This window comes from Orussus abietinus, unplaced genomic scaffold, assembly GCF_000612105.2.
Source record: "Orussus abietinus isolate OABI.00-Male unplaced genomic scaffold, Oabi_2.0 scaffold100, whole genome shotgun sequence".
Taxonomy (NCBI): domain Eukaryota; kingdom Metazoa; phylum Arthropoda; class Insecta; order Hymenoptera; family Orussidae; genus Orussus; species Orussus abietinus.
The window spans coordinates 201,583-217,086 of NW_019394268.1; the positions used below are offsets into that span (position 1 = coordinate 201,583).

The window sequence follows — 15,504 nt, forward strand, 5'->3', positions numbered from 1 at the left end:
AGAGGTACGATGGTTTCCGCTGTCGATTCTCTCCCGATAATGAAAAAGAAAAATTGGGGTAGCGTTGGCGAAAGATCGAGGAACTACGATTTTCAAGGAACCCTGGATTTGTTTTTTAGGAATTAGGAATTCATGCTCGAAGGAACAATTCCATGGTATTTATTAATCGGAGGAAAAATCACGCTATGGGTTGGTTAGATGGGTAGAGGGTTTAATGGAGGTGGAGGGTGATATGGTTTAAATACAGGAGGTCCTTTGTTTTGGGAGTGGATGGACCAGTTTCTTTCCGACTCGTTTGGAATGGAAAACTTTATTGCCGACAGCAGGAAGGAGAGCGACTCGTGGGGTGCATGGAAGTTGGCATGACGTTCACGGTTGTCTTTGGACAGGAAGGAAGATGTCACCGTACGCTGAGTTCGCCGGAAAATGCGTGGATAATTCAAGGCTCCGGAGTATACTTACGAGAAACTGTTATAAGTGATGCTCTCTTGCACTCTTGCATATTGCGGAGAAATGTCCGACATTACGAGCTGGAATTCCTTCCCTTTCTTTCCTTCTTCCCAACCATTTCCAGTTTCAGATGCAACGGCATTAATGACCGTACTTACGGACACTAACTGTGTGCATGAAAGAGTCGCGTTTCCCGTATGACGTGGGGCGTCGCGTGCTTACGTGGATTTAAAGCAAAGGCGAACAGATCGGAGGCTGGGAAAACGCGTTAACCTGGGTTAAGCCATTTTACAGAAATTTCGTGCCGGAATTTACGGAAGCTAACGATGGGTTACGCGGACGTTTCCTGCATCTCCTGTCCAGGAGGATTAAGAAAAATACTAGGTAGAGGCATTAACCATAGACCGCGCCATTGGTCGACCATAACTTTCGCCATGTCGACCTTGCGACAACGTTGGGGACCAGAACGGGTTCCGTTACACCCTCCAGCATTGCATTCCATCGAGTACCTGGTTCTGCTTGTTTATTTCCCCTCGTTGTCTTTTTTTTTCCAGGTTGTGTTACTTCACTCGTGCGACTTCTCTTCCACGTCCATCTTCCGGCGTTTTATGCCTACGCGTTAACCTAAAGGTGACTCAAAAAGAAAAAAGGAGGAGGTTAACTTGCGGTAGAATATCGACAAGCTTTGAATCTTGGATCGTGATTTTCAGATCGTCGAGGTTTGTGATCTTTTTGCCTATCCCGATTGCGCAAATCTACTCTTTAAACACACGAGTTTTACCACCACTAACGCGTGAATGATGAGATCGCATTGGTATTTATTATTTAGACATAGTTCGTCGGATTTAATCCTAGAGAGATCTTCGACGTTATTGCTATTGCGAAGTTTTCAGTGATCGGCCTAGACGGAATGACGGAGACGTCGAGAGGTTTAAGACGGTAGTTCCCTCTCTCTCGAAAGGAACCATACGTTCATGGGTTCGTTCTTACCCTTCATGATCACAGGGCCTCTGTACTCCAGCAGGAACTGGGGATCCTGATTCTCTGGCATGCACAGATACCTGCAACAGCGGATGAAGGAATTTTTTTAATCGCTTAGATATTGTTTAAAAATAACGTCGCGGTCAACGAGACATAGACGATGATGAAACTGCATCGGGGAAAACGTCACGGAGGCGAAAATCCCTGACTTAAGCCGAAGGAACGAGGAAGACTGCACCTTCGACAAAGGGTACCGTAGGGAAGCCTTTGAGGACACTTGCCTAACTCTCCAAATCGAATTATCTCTCGTCTGATTCTACCCTCTACTTAGGTGGACGGTTCATTCGTAGACGAGCAATCCTAAAGTTAACCCAGGGACAATTGTCCATTGACTCTGCGCGAGTCATGAGAGCCTTCGAGTCCTCGCTCTCCCTACTGGTGATAAAGTCGAAATAGTGCTCCGCAAACCACAATATGGAGGTGTTAATCGACTGTTACTTTGACAAACTATTCGCCGAGATGGAGAGAAGCTGCCTCGCGTCGCGATATAAGCGTCGCGAGCTCGTTAGGTACTTTTCAGACGTGATAAATAGTTGCGCCGAAGGTAAGACATATTTTACAGCGACAGAGAACTTGGTAACGAGTTTTTCATGGGATCGCGTCCAATCGTCGAATTTACATCAGCTGCAAATCGAGAAAAATTATTCGTCACCGTCACCAATTTCCTTGTCTCGATTTCGTCCCCTGCTCTAACGAAATTTGATTACTCCGATTTCAGCGGAAAATTTGGAGACGGAAGATGTTTGCGAGAGGATAGTCCTCGCTGCTCTGCGGTACCACAACATTACCCTGTCGGAGAACGGATCGGTTTGTCTGCTGGGCAAGTTCCATAACGTTCTCTATGTGGCAGCCAAACTGTGCTACGATTGGAACCTCAAGAATAACGAGATAGTATCCCGTCTCCTAAACGACATTTTCTACTGCGAAAAGACCTTTGAGAGGATCCTGGTGGGCGCTATTTTCGGGACCCGAGTTACGCACTTCCTGTCCGGGTGGAAGTGCGACTTCGAAGACAGAGAGGAGAACATCAGAGCTTTGACGTACTTCTTGGACCACGCGGCAATGGGTCGTCTGGAATATCGTTGCAATAGTTCAGGAGGTTTCAAAAGACGCTTAATAGATATTCCCATGGAGTCCTATGGGCAAGTCCTGCCTCTCAGGGTGGCCATCCAGCACGGTTCCCCGGACATCCTGCTGATCATGCTGAGGTATGGGGCTTCTACGGAATCCGACAAACTGGCCCCTTCACCGATCGAGATTTTGTTGTCCAAACTGAACGAATATAACGTGGGCATCGATGACAACGATGTCTGCATATATCCGCAACATCTTCTGCTATGTCTGAAGCTTTTGCTCCGCACTATCACCACGGTTTGCGTGAGGACCCCGGAACATATTGCCGGTCAAAGCGGGGTCTTCAGTCTGTCTCTTCGGGATAGATACCCGAAACTTGCAGAGAGCAATCTGGTGCCTCCGGAACGCAGTGGCGAATATCCGGCAGAACTGATGCATTTGTGCAGGTGCAAGATTCGACAGACTTTGTTCGAGAATTGGGCCTTGCCACATGGCATACGCACATTGCAGATCCCGGAATCGTTGAGGGACTATTTGGATTTGTTCTATGATTGACGCGTATCATTTAATGAGGTCGTGGAATATTTCGAAGGTCTCGAGGAAACCTGCGTTCCTTCCATTTGGGTACAATTACTCGCACCTTAGGTGATACCTGCACGTTGCGCAAGAATCGTTACCGGAACTATAAATCCTACATGAATCCGAGACACAAAAACTAGGAGGGAATAAAAGCACGAGACCGCTAAGTTAGACCGCCTGCCACTTCGCAACGAGAAAGTGCACGTTAACTTTAATCGTCCAATGAAACAGCGAAGAGTCTAATAAAATTCCCCGTTTACCAAATATTTTGTTACTCCTTCGTTATTGTTCGTGCTCGCTCTCTTGGACTTTCCAGCCTGTAAATGCACCTATGAACTTCTCGGATCCTTTCGAGAGCAAGAATTCATAGAGCCTGGATGAATAGGAAAATTCGCAAGAACTATATGGAAGTTCGTCGAAAGCTTAAGTTCTCTTAATTGAACCGAGTGCTATTTAATAGCGAGAAAGTCTCCGGATGAGCTCTGATTTTCCGTTAACGCTTTCTGAAGACTTTGCTGGAACTTCGAGTGATCTTATATTCAGCAGAAGGGGGAAAGTCATTACCTCCCCTAATCGTGCCGTAAATCGATCGCACCGAATTAACGTTCCGGTAAATATTACTCAAACTGCAGGCAATAACTCCGCTTATCGAATTGTTAGGCCGCTGTACTAAGTGCGGATATAAAAGCGTAAATGATAGACTGTATCGCCAGTGCAAGGAAAATCTAGCCTTTTCCGTTAATTCCGCTTAACGTTGACCTCCATTGATACAGAGGGAGAGAGAGAGACCATCTGACGGGTTAACGGCGAGAGATCAACTTTACGACGTCGTCAGACGTCGTTTCGACGAAGTGGTCCGACGTCCAACCGACGTCGTCAGAGAATTTATCGATGGAATAACGAGCGCTCGATACTTATCCGTATATCCGACTACTACTCCACCGAAACCTCTCTAATTCTCACCTCGAGTTTCCAGACTTTCGAAATTCAAATCGATCCCGAAATACCATTGCCTAGTAAAAAACTGTTCATTGGTTCAATGAATTTTTTTTCTTTTCGATGTACCCTCGAACACGAACGGAAGGCTGTTATTCAATCGTTTTTTCGTTCCTCCAGGCACAAAGTTCGCGTACGTGTAAAGTTCCACGTGAAAGAAAAAAGAACAGTTTTTTCCTAGCAAATACCGGGATGCCATGAATAATTCACGAGCTTACCTGTACGCATCTTCGGAAACGTTGATTTTGCCCGGCTCTCCCGTCGTTTCCGTTCGACTCGTCAAGTTGACGGTGTTACCAAATAGACAATATCTTGGCATGCGATGTCCGATGACTCCGGTGACGACCTCACCGCTGTGGATGCCAATGGTGATTTTCTGAAATTTATTGAAAAATTGCAATAACTGCAGGAGACATCGCGTATCGGAATCGTAGGAGGTTTCTTATCGCGGTCACGAGGTTATCCGATAGGGTTCAGGAGATGAATAGTTTACCACAGGTTCGCCATCGATTTGAACTTCGTCCGCTGCAAGATCCATCATGTCTAACGCCAGGCGTGCAATGCATCTCGCATGACTGCGACATGGCTCCGGTAATCCGCTCACGGCCATGTATTTGTCACCCACAGTTTCCACCTGTGACATCGGATGAATAACACGGCTGATATCGATTCCGGGTTTAACTAAGCACGGGGAGAGTATTAAACGAATTAGCGGAATTATCGTCCCCCCCCTTGAAAGGACACTCGGAGAAAATCGCGGACGTGTAACCCAACCGGCTCGATCGATCTTGTCGGATGCGCCATTAATCGCGCAACTTTTATCGTGCACCTAAATACCTGAATAATGGCCTGAACTTTCTACTTTCATTTCGGCAGGGGCAAAGCAGAGAGTCATCATTACGCTCCGACATAAAGCTGCACTCAAGAGCGATCGACTGTATTTTTTTTTTTTTAATATTAAGGAAATATCCGAAACAGGTGAAACCAAAATGGCTGTTCTGGATAAGACGGTGGAGGCGCGTTTATTAATTCACTGGGCGTTCTTTGAGAATGAAATTCCGGAGAGCCGGTTATATTTAGACCCTGCTCCGGATAAAGGTTACCTTGTACACGTTGGGGTTCTTTTTGGGGTCCGTAAGGACGTCGAAGGCGGTGTAAAGCTGGTTCAACATGTTGACGATCTTCATGGCTCCGCTCGAGTCGGTGTGGGCAGCGCAGTATGCAGCGAACCCGACGATTCCGGAGAAAAGAAGGGTTACGCAGTCGTACTTTTTGGCCGGCACCGGTCTGGAATGCCTTAGCTCGTTGGCCACGGATATCGGCAGAACGGAGTAGAGTAATCTTTCGGGGAAAAAGAAACGAGACTTATTTCCACCTCGGACGTCGCTTGGTTCTGCGACGAACCAAGATAGCGGCTCCCTCGAGCCATTTAATTCCCTTCCAAATCTACGCGAACTTCTTCACCGAAAGTCCATTTGATCTCACCGGCGATAAAAAGGATATCGAGTGTAGCGAAAAACAATAATAGAAATCGATTTGCAGTATTTGCAAGAAAAGAGAATCGGCCTCCTGGAGCGATTTTTGTCCCCTGGATCGATCGGACCACGCCAAGAACATCTTCGAAAGAAACGTCGATTGCCCACTCTTAAGAACCCCTCGGAGAGGGACATCGAAGGGGTGGAGCTCTCTTTTTCTTAGAGTTCTTGCTGGATCGGAACGCGGCAGGTTCCTCGTGAAAGAGATTTTTTTTATGCGATGTTAGAGACCCCAGACACGATTCCACCGTGGCACGAATCCGTGCTTAACACCAAGAATCCTTCCTTAATACCAAGTTCTCCAGAAGGGAACCCTATCGTCGCTGACCTGTCGGTCTTCTGCTTCTCCCCGTCGAGTTCTCGATAAGTCTGCTGCAGCTTGTCGGTGAGCAATTCCAAGTTTCTGGTGAGCTTGTAGTCCGCCTCGAATTGTTCCGACATAAGGACGAGGTCTCTCGTGGCGTCGTGCAGAGGGACGTCGCTGAGGTACAATCCGCGTCTGCAAATAACAAGGAGATTCGGAATCGTCGCGGGCTGTGCTTGGCGACAAATTGATTAAAAATTCAAGATGTCGCGTTCTCGATTCGACTTCGATCGGTCTTTAATGGTACTTCCGGTGGTTTTTTTTCACCACGGTACTCGGTATTTCCGGAAACGGTACGGAAATGGAGGAAACAGGGAAATCGAATCTATCCACCCCCGAGGAGGTGTCGCGATAGGACGGGGTGGATATCGAGTTAAAGGCAGCAACGTTGCTGTCGGGAATTAAGTTACAAATTGGAAGTTGCGAGGTGAAGGAGCCCCATAGACCGCGTTTAACTCGGATGCCCTATACATTGACTTGTTACTCGACACTGTTCAGCCAAGTCTCCTCGAGGCGAGTTTTAGCCTCGATCTGGCGATCGAGATCGAGACCAGAAATTACCGCAGCATTCCGTGCACCTAATTGGCGGTGCATTCTGAAATCGCACGACACGGTATCGTTTCGAGAGCGAAATGCTTTCGATCGGGTCGGAAATAACAAAAAAAAAAATGGTCGAGTACGCTGTTCAACGAATTTTAATTTTTCAAATGATCCGATTTGAAACTCCAAGTTTGGTGGCAATGAAACGAGGGCGAAAAGATTTACATGTCGATGGTCGATGGCCACTTTGTAATTCAAATGAAACAAATTCTCCTTTTGGGTCCGCGCAAGAGAGAGTGCGAATTTATGCACGGTTGTAGCGCACTTCAGGGCGGAAAAGTGAAGATTCATTGCAACCTCTCGGAAGTACCAACGAGGTGTGACAGGAAATTGTATTATTCCCAAAGTCATTACGTGGCGAGAGTGTAAGTAACATGGTCATTTCCTAACACGATTTGGGAGTCCAGAATGATAGAATAACAATTATCGCGGAGTCACCTGGTGAGGTCGTCGAGATTCATCACGCTGGGATAGCACAGGAAAATGACGAAGTTATTTTCCGGTATGTACAGCATCTGGCCCTGCGAATAAAGTCACGGTAATTTTCTGATGTTGTTAATTTTTTAAATGCCCAAAAAAGTGTTGAACGAACCTTTAGACGTAAGTTCGAGTACTCCTCGGCAGCATCGACGCGCATTACGCCCTTCTTGGTTTTCAACACGTAAACGGTGTTGATGTGCGATAGAATGTTTTCAAAAGTCAATTCCAAATGCGGCCTGACCTACGAAATCAATTTACCATTTTTTTGGTATTCTCGATTCTTGAGAGTAAGTAAGGCCTTTCGTGAATTCGGAAACGAGTACGGAAATGAAACTCTGTGTCTCAAATTTGTTTGGTCTATAAATCGCAGGATGCGGAAAGTACGTGCAAAAATATGCAGTTTATGAGAGACTTTTGAAACCGTTTTTCGCGCATTCATAATCAACCCATCCGCGTAAAGATGCATCTAGTTGCATCGTAAAACGGCGCGGCCGAAGTAAATCGTAAGAAAAGTAGCATTCATACAAGTCAAGCCGTGCTCAAATTATCAGGTTGAATATGCATGAAGGCTGCCGAATGAATATGCAGTAATTGCACCATATTGTGGAACACATTGCACATAGATGCAGAGTTTCCGGCAAAGACTGGATAATTTGTTGATCACTGAGTCTACCATTCGTAGGATGCCTCGTGCACCTTCTTGCCCATATTCCCAAACGAGAGAGGACCAACGCAATAGTTGCCCCATATGGGAAAAGAAAGCTGAGAAAATTGCAAACGGTGGTCGATTCGATTCAGCGACGCCATCGAATGAAATCGAAGCCCACCGAGATAGGAACCCCTGCATTAAGACAACTTACGGTAAGCAGGATGTCGTTCAATTTGCAGTTACCGCTGCAAACCTGGGGCATAACGCGGGTAATGGTGCATCCAGTTTGTACTATGGTGAGTTCCCGATTGAACATCAGGTGAAACGGGAACACTCGGCAGAAAGTAGCGGGACTGACCTTCGGCTCTGCAAGGAAATGAAACTTGGAGGTTGACGAAATATGGGGAGGACCCCGAGACTCACCAAGGGAGATGGTCTCCAGATCGGCGATCATCGGCTTGGCGTTGTCCCCAGGACCGGAACTGTCGGTGATAAGGAACTGCACGTGGTCGCACTCATCCTTCGACTTCAATATCCGCATGTCGACGTCGGTGTCGTGTAGCTTTTTGGCAACGGTCTGGGGGAGTCGTTCGCGATCAGCGTCGCCATTGGGTTCGACATGATTTCCGAGGTCTAACTAGGGTTGGTGGCCCGAAATGGGGATCACCTCCCCGAAAGAAAGCGACTTCGTGGGTCCAATGTGGTTCCGATATGTACCTTTACAATCCCAATGACAATGTGTTCCAGACCGGGTCGATCCGAGTAATAATGCAGAACGAGAGCACCATCTTCGGGCCTTTCGGTGCAGCGGAAAGAAGGCGCCCTCATTCCTGGATACAGCGTACCCAGGTGGTCGTGAAGGGCATCCAGATTCTGGAAGTCACCGCTTTTCTCAATCCCGGAGAGTGGCGAAGAAATTGCCGGACGAGCAAGCCGGCTCCGTCGTGGCGGAAACCCGGACGGAGGACGAAACGTACCTTCGGATCGCCGCGTAATTCACATTTCGCTTAAACCCGACTCCGTCTTCCCCGCTTCGCGAATCATTAAAACCGGCGTTTATATTTCCTTGAATCGTTCGGGCAAGAAAATAGGTTAACGGAGTAATGCTCGTTTCTCTGGACATGCTGTAACGACCTTGGCGGAGCTTCATAGAAATGCCAGGAAATGCACATACGACTCCGGGAACGTGTCCGTGAATATATCGTCAGAAGTCAACGTGACCTCCTTAGCGACATTCTTGGCCGAATATCAGCGCTGGAAGTGCACTTACACGAGCAAGGATGAGCAGGGCATTCGTATGTGATGCGAGCAACGCGTACCCCATATATGCCGGGACATCCCGCTTTTCCCACCCACAGGCGTGCCCACGTAACCGACGTTAACGTATTACGGCATTCCAATACATACTCTATATACCATGACTCACCCGGCGAAGCTTTGGTATGCGCACTTAAATTTTTGCTAAAATTGAACGTCGGCCACGTGCTGACTTAAGGTACCTCCGAGATGGTCACGGAGTTCGCTTATGAAACGCCGTTTATCGCGGAAGGACGCTTTGCTCCTATTTCGTTCTCGTCGAAAGAGATTTCGGAAATAACGCCTTTTCTCGAGCGAGACGCAGCGATTTTATCGCGCTCGATCGAGGCATAAATTCCCTGAGTTTTTCATTTATGAAGTTCGATGGTGGTGTAAATCTAACGCGGATATTGCGGGCCGCGACCCCAGGAAGAATGAAATTTGGGTTACGCCGACCACGTGCTCCGGCAACGCCGTCATAGCGAGCGTCGCGACGAGCATAAAAATTGATACGTCGATGTTGGATTTCCATTCGAAGCGATGGGAATTTTATACTCATGCTCTGGTTATTGCAGGCAATATGTATCGCGGCAGTTCAATTGGATTTTCGCTTCGTAAAGTAAGATCGTGCAATCCCCGCGGACGTTTTGACATGCACCTAGGTGCGAGCGCGTTCCCGGCGATATTATATTGAAAAATATTACCGTTGTCGATATTAAAGGGAAGGCAGTCTTGGCCTTTATTCATTTTTTTTATTAAAATTTGTAAGGCTGTCGAGGTCGCTACCGGAAGGGTCATCGATTTACGGCCTCTGAGTTTTCTTTATTTGTATTATAATGGCGCCGCTATCGGTGAAATGTCATCTACAGACGCTTCTAACGACTTCGTCCATCGGTAACGCGACGCATATCGGAAATCGAAAGCTTTACCTGCAGAAAATCCCTGGGGGTTGCTCCGAGCACCTGAAGGATTCTGTCGTACCCCGAGTCCTGACAAAACTCGAAAAAGGTGCGGCCGAATAGTTCCAGGATTTCGTTGGCAGGAATGTCTGCGAAATTGAATAAAAGAAGCGCTTTCACTGGCGCCGATCCGTACAAAAAAAAAAAAAACATTTACGAAGTCCGCGACTAATTTCTCTCGAATGAAATCCTGCGGCGATGTCTTTGGTTTTATTCGTGCAACGCCTCTTTGCTCACTTCCACGGTGTTGTAATTTAATCGAGAGTACTTACTGAGCCGATTGACAGCACAGGAAATGAGGTTGTACGTAATCTCGTCGTCGTATATCTGCCGCACTAAAAACTGCCCCTCCATATTTACAGCCGCGTCCCTTCTGCTCCAACAAAAGTCAATTACTCGCAAGTTGTCCTACTTAACCGTAGAAAGGATTACATCGAACCGCTTGTAATCCAGGAATTTGCTCAGTATGTATTAAAAGGCTTTTTCGCACGAGAAGGAATTACTACGATAAAATTCCTTGAAGAAATTCGGTGCTTCCTTTAGAAGGAACTGCGATTTTTTTTTGTCATTCCGATCAAGATTTCGTTCTTAAGGATCAAGTAAACGGTATGTGCGGATATTATGTACGCGATCTTGGTATTCGACGTCCCCTTCGTTTCGACGAAATAGGATCCACCTATCCCATCTCGCCCAGGATGAGATTGCGTGCTCGTTAGGGGGAACATCCGGTATGACTTTATTAAGGAAGTTCGGCAAAAGTGCTCAAGGGTAATGACGAGCCCCGCAATTAACGCGTTGACGACCACGCCTTGGCCCCACTTCCGGCGTCGCCATTTGGATAAATCGACGCTGATATATTCGCGACGCGTCGCCCGACAAATGGCCGAAGTTCGCGGTATGCCCTCGATAAAGTAATCCGCATAATGAATCCCGAACAACGAGATCCACCGAGAACGGGCGAAGTTCGCGAAAGCGTTTGCCACGGCGATTAAAGCTTCCGCGAGGGATACGTCGAAATTGGCCGGGTTACTTTGAGAGGAATTAGAGCATCCCTTTGGAAAGGAGTTGGCCGAACTTAATTTTCGGCGCCCGTGAAAGGTGACTTATGGCACGGAGCTTTTATCCCGTCAACTTGGGGAAAAGTTATCGGGATGCTCGCAGGGCCAAGATGAAGACTTTGCTCCAATTTGCGCACCTCGAATCACGATCACCAAAGAAATAAGTGGTTCCGGTGTGGTAAAGCGTGCACTTAGAGCTAACAAACATTATACAGAGAGTGCAGGAAGACAGGGGGCGAGGAAGGAAGGAGCGTGGGTGGTCGGTGGTTAGCTCGATCGAAAATAAGCAGCAGCGTTACTTTGATTCCATAAAGGAAGTTTTAAGGCTTCGGCTGCTTGAAACCTTCGATGTGTTACTCCTTTCCTTTGGCCGGGCTCCGAGAATAAAATTCCGCGGCGCGACTTAAGGCGATTTACTCGCGGCCGCACTTTGCCGGCATTTAATGAGCACTTGGCGCGACCGGGTCGAGGGCTTTTCCCTCGACTTGGTTCGTTAAAGTACCCTCGAAAAAAATCAAATCAAATCAAGGCGGCCTAAAAATTGCACCTTACGTGTCTTATGCAATGCGCAATGAGCGAGCATGACTGTCGAGTGTTTCCGCCGGAGGAAACGTTAATTATCCAGCCTCGCCAGGTGGACGTCGTGCCTTGGGAAAAAATCTCTTTACGAGTCCTTACTTAAGCCAATTTCACCGACACCTAGTCCTGGACCGGCAACGAATTATTCGACTTAGTTTGCGGGGCAATTTGGCGTGCCGTTCCATTTCGGGAAAAATTGCTCTCCTAAATTAAACATTTTTATGAAAGTCCCCCTTCTAAGTTCTAATTAATCTAAGTTTTATCAGAACATGCCTAGATGAGGTGATAACGTATAAGCTTGATAAATAATTTATTTCGTAATTGTTTTTGGCAAAGGAGTGATCGTTTCCGGGTAGTTCGGCAAACTCGTAGAAGCGATAAAAAGCCGCAGTGATACGACGGTTTTGCGTGTAATTGCGGTTTCTGGAACGATCAAATTTAAATTGCACGGTTTACAGGAGACTTTTCTCCCTCGGCTGGCTGCATACACCGCTAGTAAATGTCAGAAATGCTCCACAAAACTGCATCGTCATAATTTGCAAGCACCATCCGCGAAAACTCGACGGCAAACCTCATTTCGAGCGCGCAAAATGGCTTTCTTTTAGAGGCTGTCAAGTGCCTCGGCTTTACCTTCCACCTTGCACTACAGAGACCGCTGGCATAGAACCTCTAGTACTTCACTCAATATTTCATAATACCTGCATACCTTTGCCGAAACTCGCGGAGTGTTTCGCGATTTAACTGCGGTGTACCGACCCGTTTTGGAGAACACCTACGTACACGCCTGAGATTTTTACAACCTCCTCGCTTATGCTTTGTTCACGCCAGCTGATTTAAACCGAAATTTGAATTTGAGGGTAATTGCAACGAGAGCGTTGCGCGAGGTTAAATGCGTGCTCGGTACATCCGTTTCGAAGAAAAGTTTCCTTCGGATGCCACTTTCCCATCCCCTTAGAATTTTCCCCCGGCTCGGGCAATTTAAAAGGACTTATCGGGGGATACATCGGTAACGAGTTTATAATGCTCTAATTAAAGTTTGGCCGAAAAGAATCGACCGATCGATAAATCACCGTAGGAGCGATCGCCGCGATTGGCGAGTTTCCGCTCGGCGTGGTGGACGTTGTGGCCGTGATTCATGAGCGATCGATTATGATCACTTACGAAATTGTACCGCAATCGAAGCCCGAGTTACCGACCGGCGTGGGCTCGTTCATCGTGTCCAATTAAAATCTTATTACCGATCGAGCCGAGCGTTCCATCTAGCTCCCAACTGGATATGGAAGGAAACGCGTTCGATACCGGATGAAATATCTGCTGACCGGAGTCACTACATAACTCACTGGGTACTAGTCGGGAAAATGGCGAACGTGTTTGCTGGAAAATCTCCCACGTTAGGAACTTTATTAATGACGAGAGGAAATCGAGGAGCCGAGGGTTCTAGCCGGTTCGATAACGATTACTCGAGTTTGAGGATAGGTTAGGGGAGGTGTTCCCTCTGCTCGGAATTTCTCCGGTTCTTAACGTAAAATTTACCACCGAGGAGCAAAGCTCCAGAAACGGCGGATGCCCTTTCGAAGGAAAGGAGTTTATTAACGAGCAGTTGAGTTTTAATCAGGAGACTCGATATCGCCCTGAATGGTGGTACGGTTCATGGCGAGAGCCGCGCACTCTTTCATGTAAATTCCTCGAGAACCCGTTTTCACCCCCGACGCTTTTAAGCGCCGCACAAGAGCGTACAGGTGCAATGGCGATGTAAAAAGAAAAACAGACGCGGAGGGACGAAGAGCCGAGTGTCCCCTCGGAGCTGGGAAAATACGAAGGGGCTGCAACGGGCGACGTGTCGCGTAACTTCATCGGCAAGGGTAATAAAGGGAAAATTAAGAAACGCGTGCTGCCGCTCCAAAGAAAAGTTTCCGCATTGAAGTTCGCGCAGTTTGACGAGATGCTGGGAGCAGAGAAGTTTAAAGTTTCCGCGTCGAATGCCTCGATAAAGATGCGCCTTGAAATAAGGTAATCCGACAGCAGCCTGACGGAACATAATTTACTTGGATAACTTTGACCGCCTGCAAATCAAATTATGGCGGGTTTACGAGATTTTATTTTACCGCCGACAAAAGCCAAAGCGAAAGGGGCATTTATTTACAGGGAGAAAAAATTTTTTGAGCATTGTTGAAAGAAATCATGTTCTTTCAGTGAAGGACATTTTTTTTTCTCACGGTAGAAAGTAATTTCGGCAATTACGACATATCGTAATGCTTAGGAGCAACAGGGATACGTAATTCGGGGGAAGGGTTGGGCTCGGAATTTGTGTACTTCGTTTTGTGGGTGCGAATTACCAGAGGGGTGGGCGAGATGGTCGTGTTAATGAAATGGGAGATTTGGCACGTGTTACCTAGACGTTCACATGACTACGTACAAGTACATACTCGAACACCTGCAGGTTTACATATGTACGATCGCGTATACGTTATGGTCGAGGCAGCATGCACATAAAGTCCAACGGGTTACCTACTTTATCGCTTCCCATGTTTCGACGTCGAAGGTCTTCACTACGAGGAGTTCGAGGGCGTAATTCACAAAACCGTACTGTGCACATGGAAAAAGTAAATATCAATTCAATTTGGAAATTAATCGCCAAGGGAAATTCGGTATCGATCGAAATGTCCCCGCCCGTCATCGGAGGCATTTGACGCCCTTTATCGGCGACTTTTGGCGCCTACTCTAGTTATTAGAATTTTTGGATGAACATCGTCGCGTCGATATTAACTCCACAGTCGTTATCCGTTCCATTGCTTTTCATTCGAGTTTAGAATCATCGTCATCAACGTCCCGGGATAGCTTTGACCAGCAGTTAAAAGTCGACCCTATCACCGCAATTCCGTCCTTTATCGGTCCAATTGTCATCTCCGCGCCTCCGCTGCAACCATTTCTACATCGGCATTATTACTTCTGTCATTATCGTCAGTTTCGACATTGTCAGCATTGCTTTGGTCTTCGTCTCGCAGTTATTATCTCCGTCGTTTACGCTATTCGCATTGTCTGTGCTAAACCTCGTCGTCGTCATTATTATCTCCTCCATTGTTATCCACCCCGTTGATTCCTCGTCGTCGGCATTGGCCTTATCATCCGCGTCCATGCCGCAATTATTCCCGTCGTCATCGTTATTCGTCATTTTTATCTCTGTCATTGGTTAACCCCTCATTGAATTCGCGATGGTCGTCATTTACTTTCTGCACCCCGTGAATTCCTTCGCCACGTACGTCATTCACTGATAGTGAAGTTTTTTACACCTAAGGTGTTTTTTGAGGATTTTCGAGTCACATGAATTTTTGTCGCATACGAATAATATGCGAGAGTTTGACGGAATTAAAAATCGCAATTTTATCCTTTCACAGTCCAGTATCGTCAACTAACACAAACCTACCGTTCCTGTCTACTCGAATTTCTCTCAAATTTCGCGATTCTCCCACCATCACTGTCGTTGTCGTTGTCATTGTTGTCATCGTCGTCCTTTTCGCCGTCGATTTTGTGTGTCGATATCACCGGCGTCGACGTCGTCCCCATCGCGCGCCCCGATGACAGCGAGTTTCGCGACGTACCATGATTCTTTCTTCGTTCAGGAAACGAAGAAAAGTGGCGGGCTCCTCGCGAATATTTTCATTCCATTCTAATTGATCATGCGAGCGTGTTTACCTCATGCACACGGGACGCGTACTGCTTCGTCGAGTCGGAGTCCGCCGTGGACGATAAGTATCGATTTTCCAGAGCCAGCTGCGCCACCTAGACACCGAGTCGAGCTTTCCGTGCTTGCGGGTGCCAATCCGCTTTCGCCGAAGACGGCCCT

General features: G+C 47.2%; 2 protein-coding genes across 2 annotated transcripts; one reads left to right on the top strand and one right to left on the bottom strand.

Annotated features, from left to right (window-relative positions):
- Positions 1–1,257: 1,257 nt before the first annotated feature.
- Positions 1,258–15,360, bottom strand: LOC105703453 (guanylate cyclase soluble subunit beta-1). The gene is made up of 14 exons (XM_012431867.2): positions 15,260–15,360; positions 14,173–14,246; positions 10,296–10,396; positions 9,994–10,112; positions 8,486–8,641; positions 8,192–8,345; positions 7,980–8,134; positions 7,232–7,360; positions 7,078–7,160; positions 6,004–6,174; positions 5,244–5,481; positions 4,634–4,774; positions 4,359–4,516; positions 1,258–1,511 (listed from the first exon to the last, which is right to left on the bottom strand). The coding sequence occupies exons 1-14, from the start codon at positions 15,260–15,262 to the stop codon at positions 1,382–1,384; spliced, it is 1,812 nt and encodes a 603-aa protein (XP_012287290.1). The 5' UTR covers positions 15,263–15,360; the 3' UTR covers positions 1,258–1,381.
- LOC105703454 lies at positions 1,792–3,392 on the top strand. Its single transcript, XM_012431868.1, has 2 exons — positions 1,792–2,035; positions 2,210–3,392. Exons 1-2 carry the CDS (start codon positions 1,906–1,908, stop codon positions 3,118–3,120), a joined length of 1,041 nt encoding a protein of 346 aa, XP_012287291.1. The 5' UTR covers positions 1,792–1,905; the 3' UTR covers positions 3,121–3,392.
- Positions 15,361–15,504: the final 144 nt, after the last annotated feature.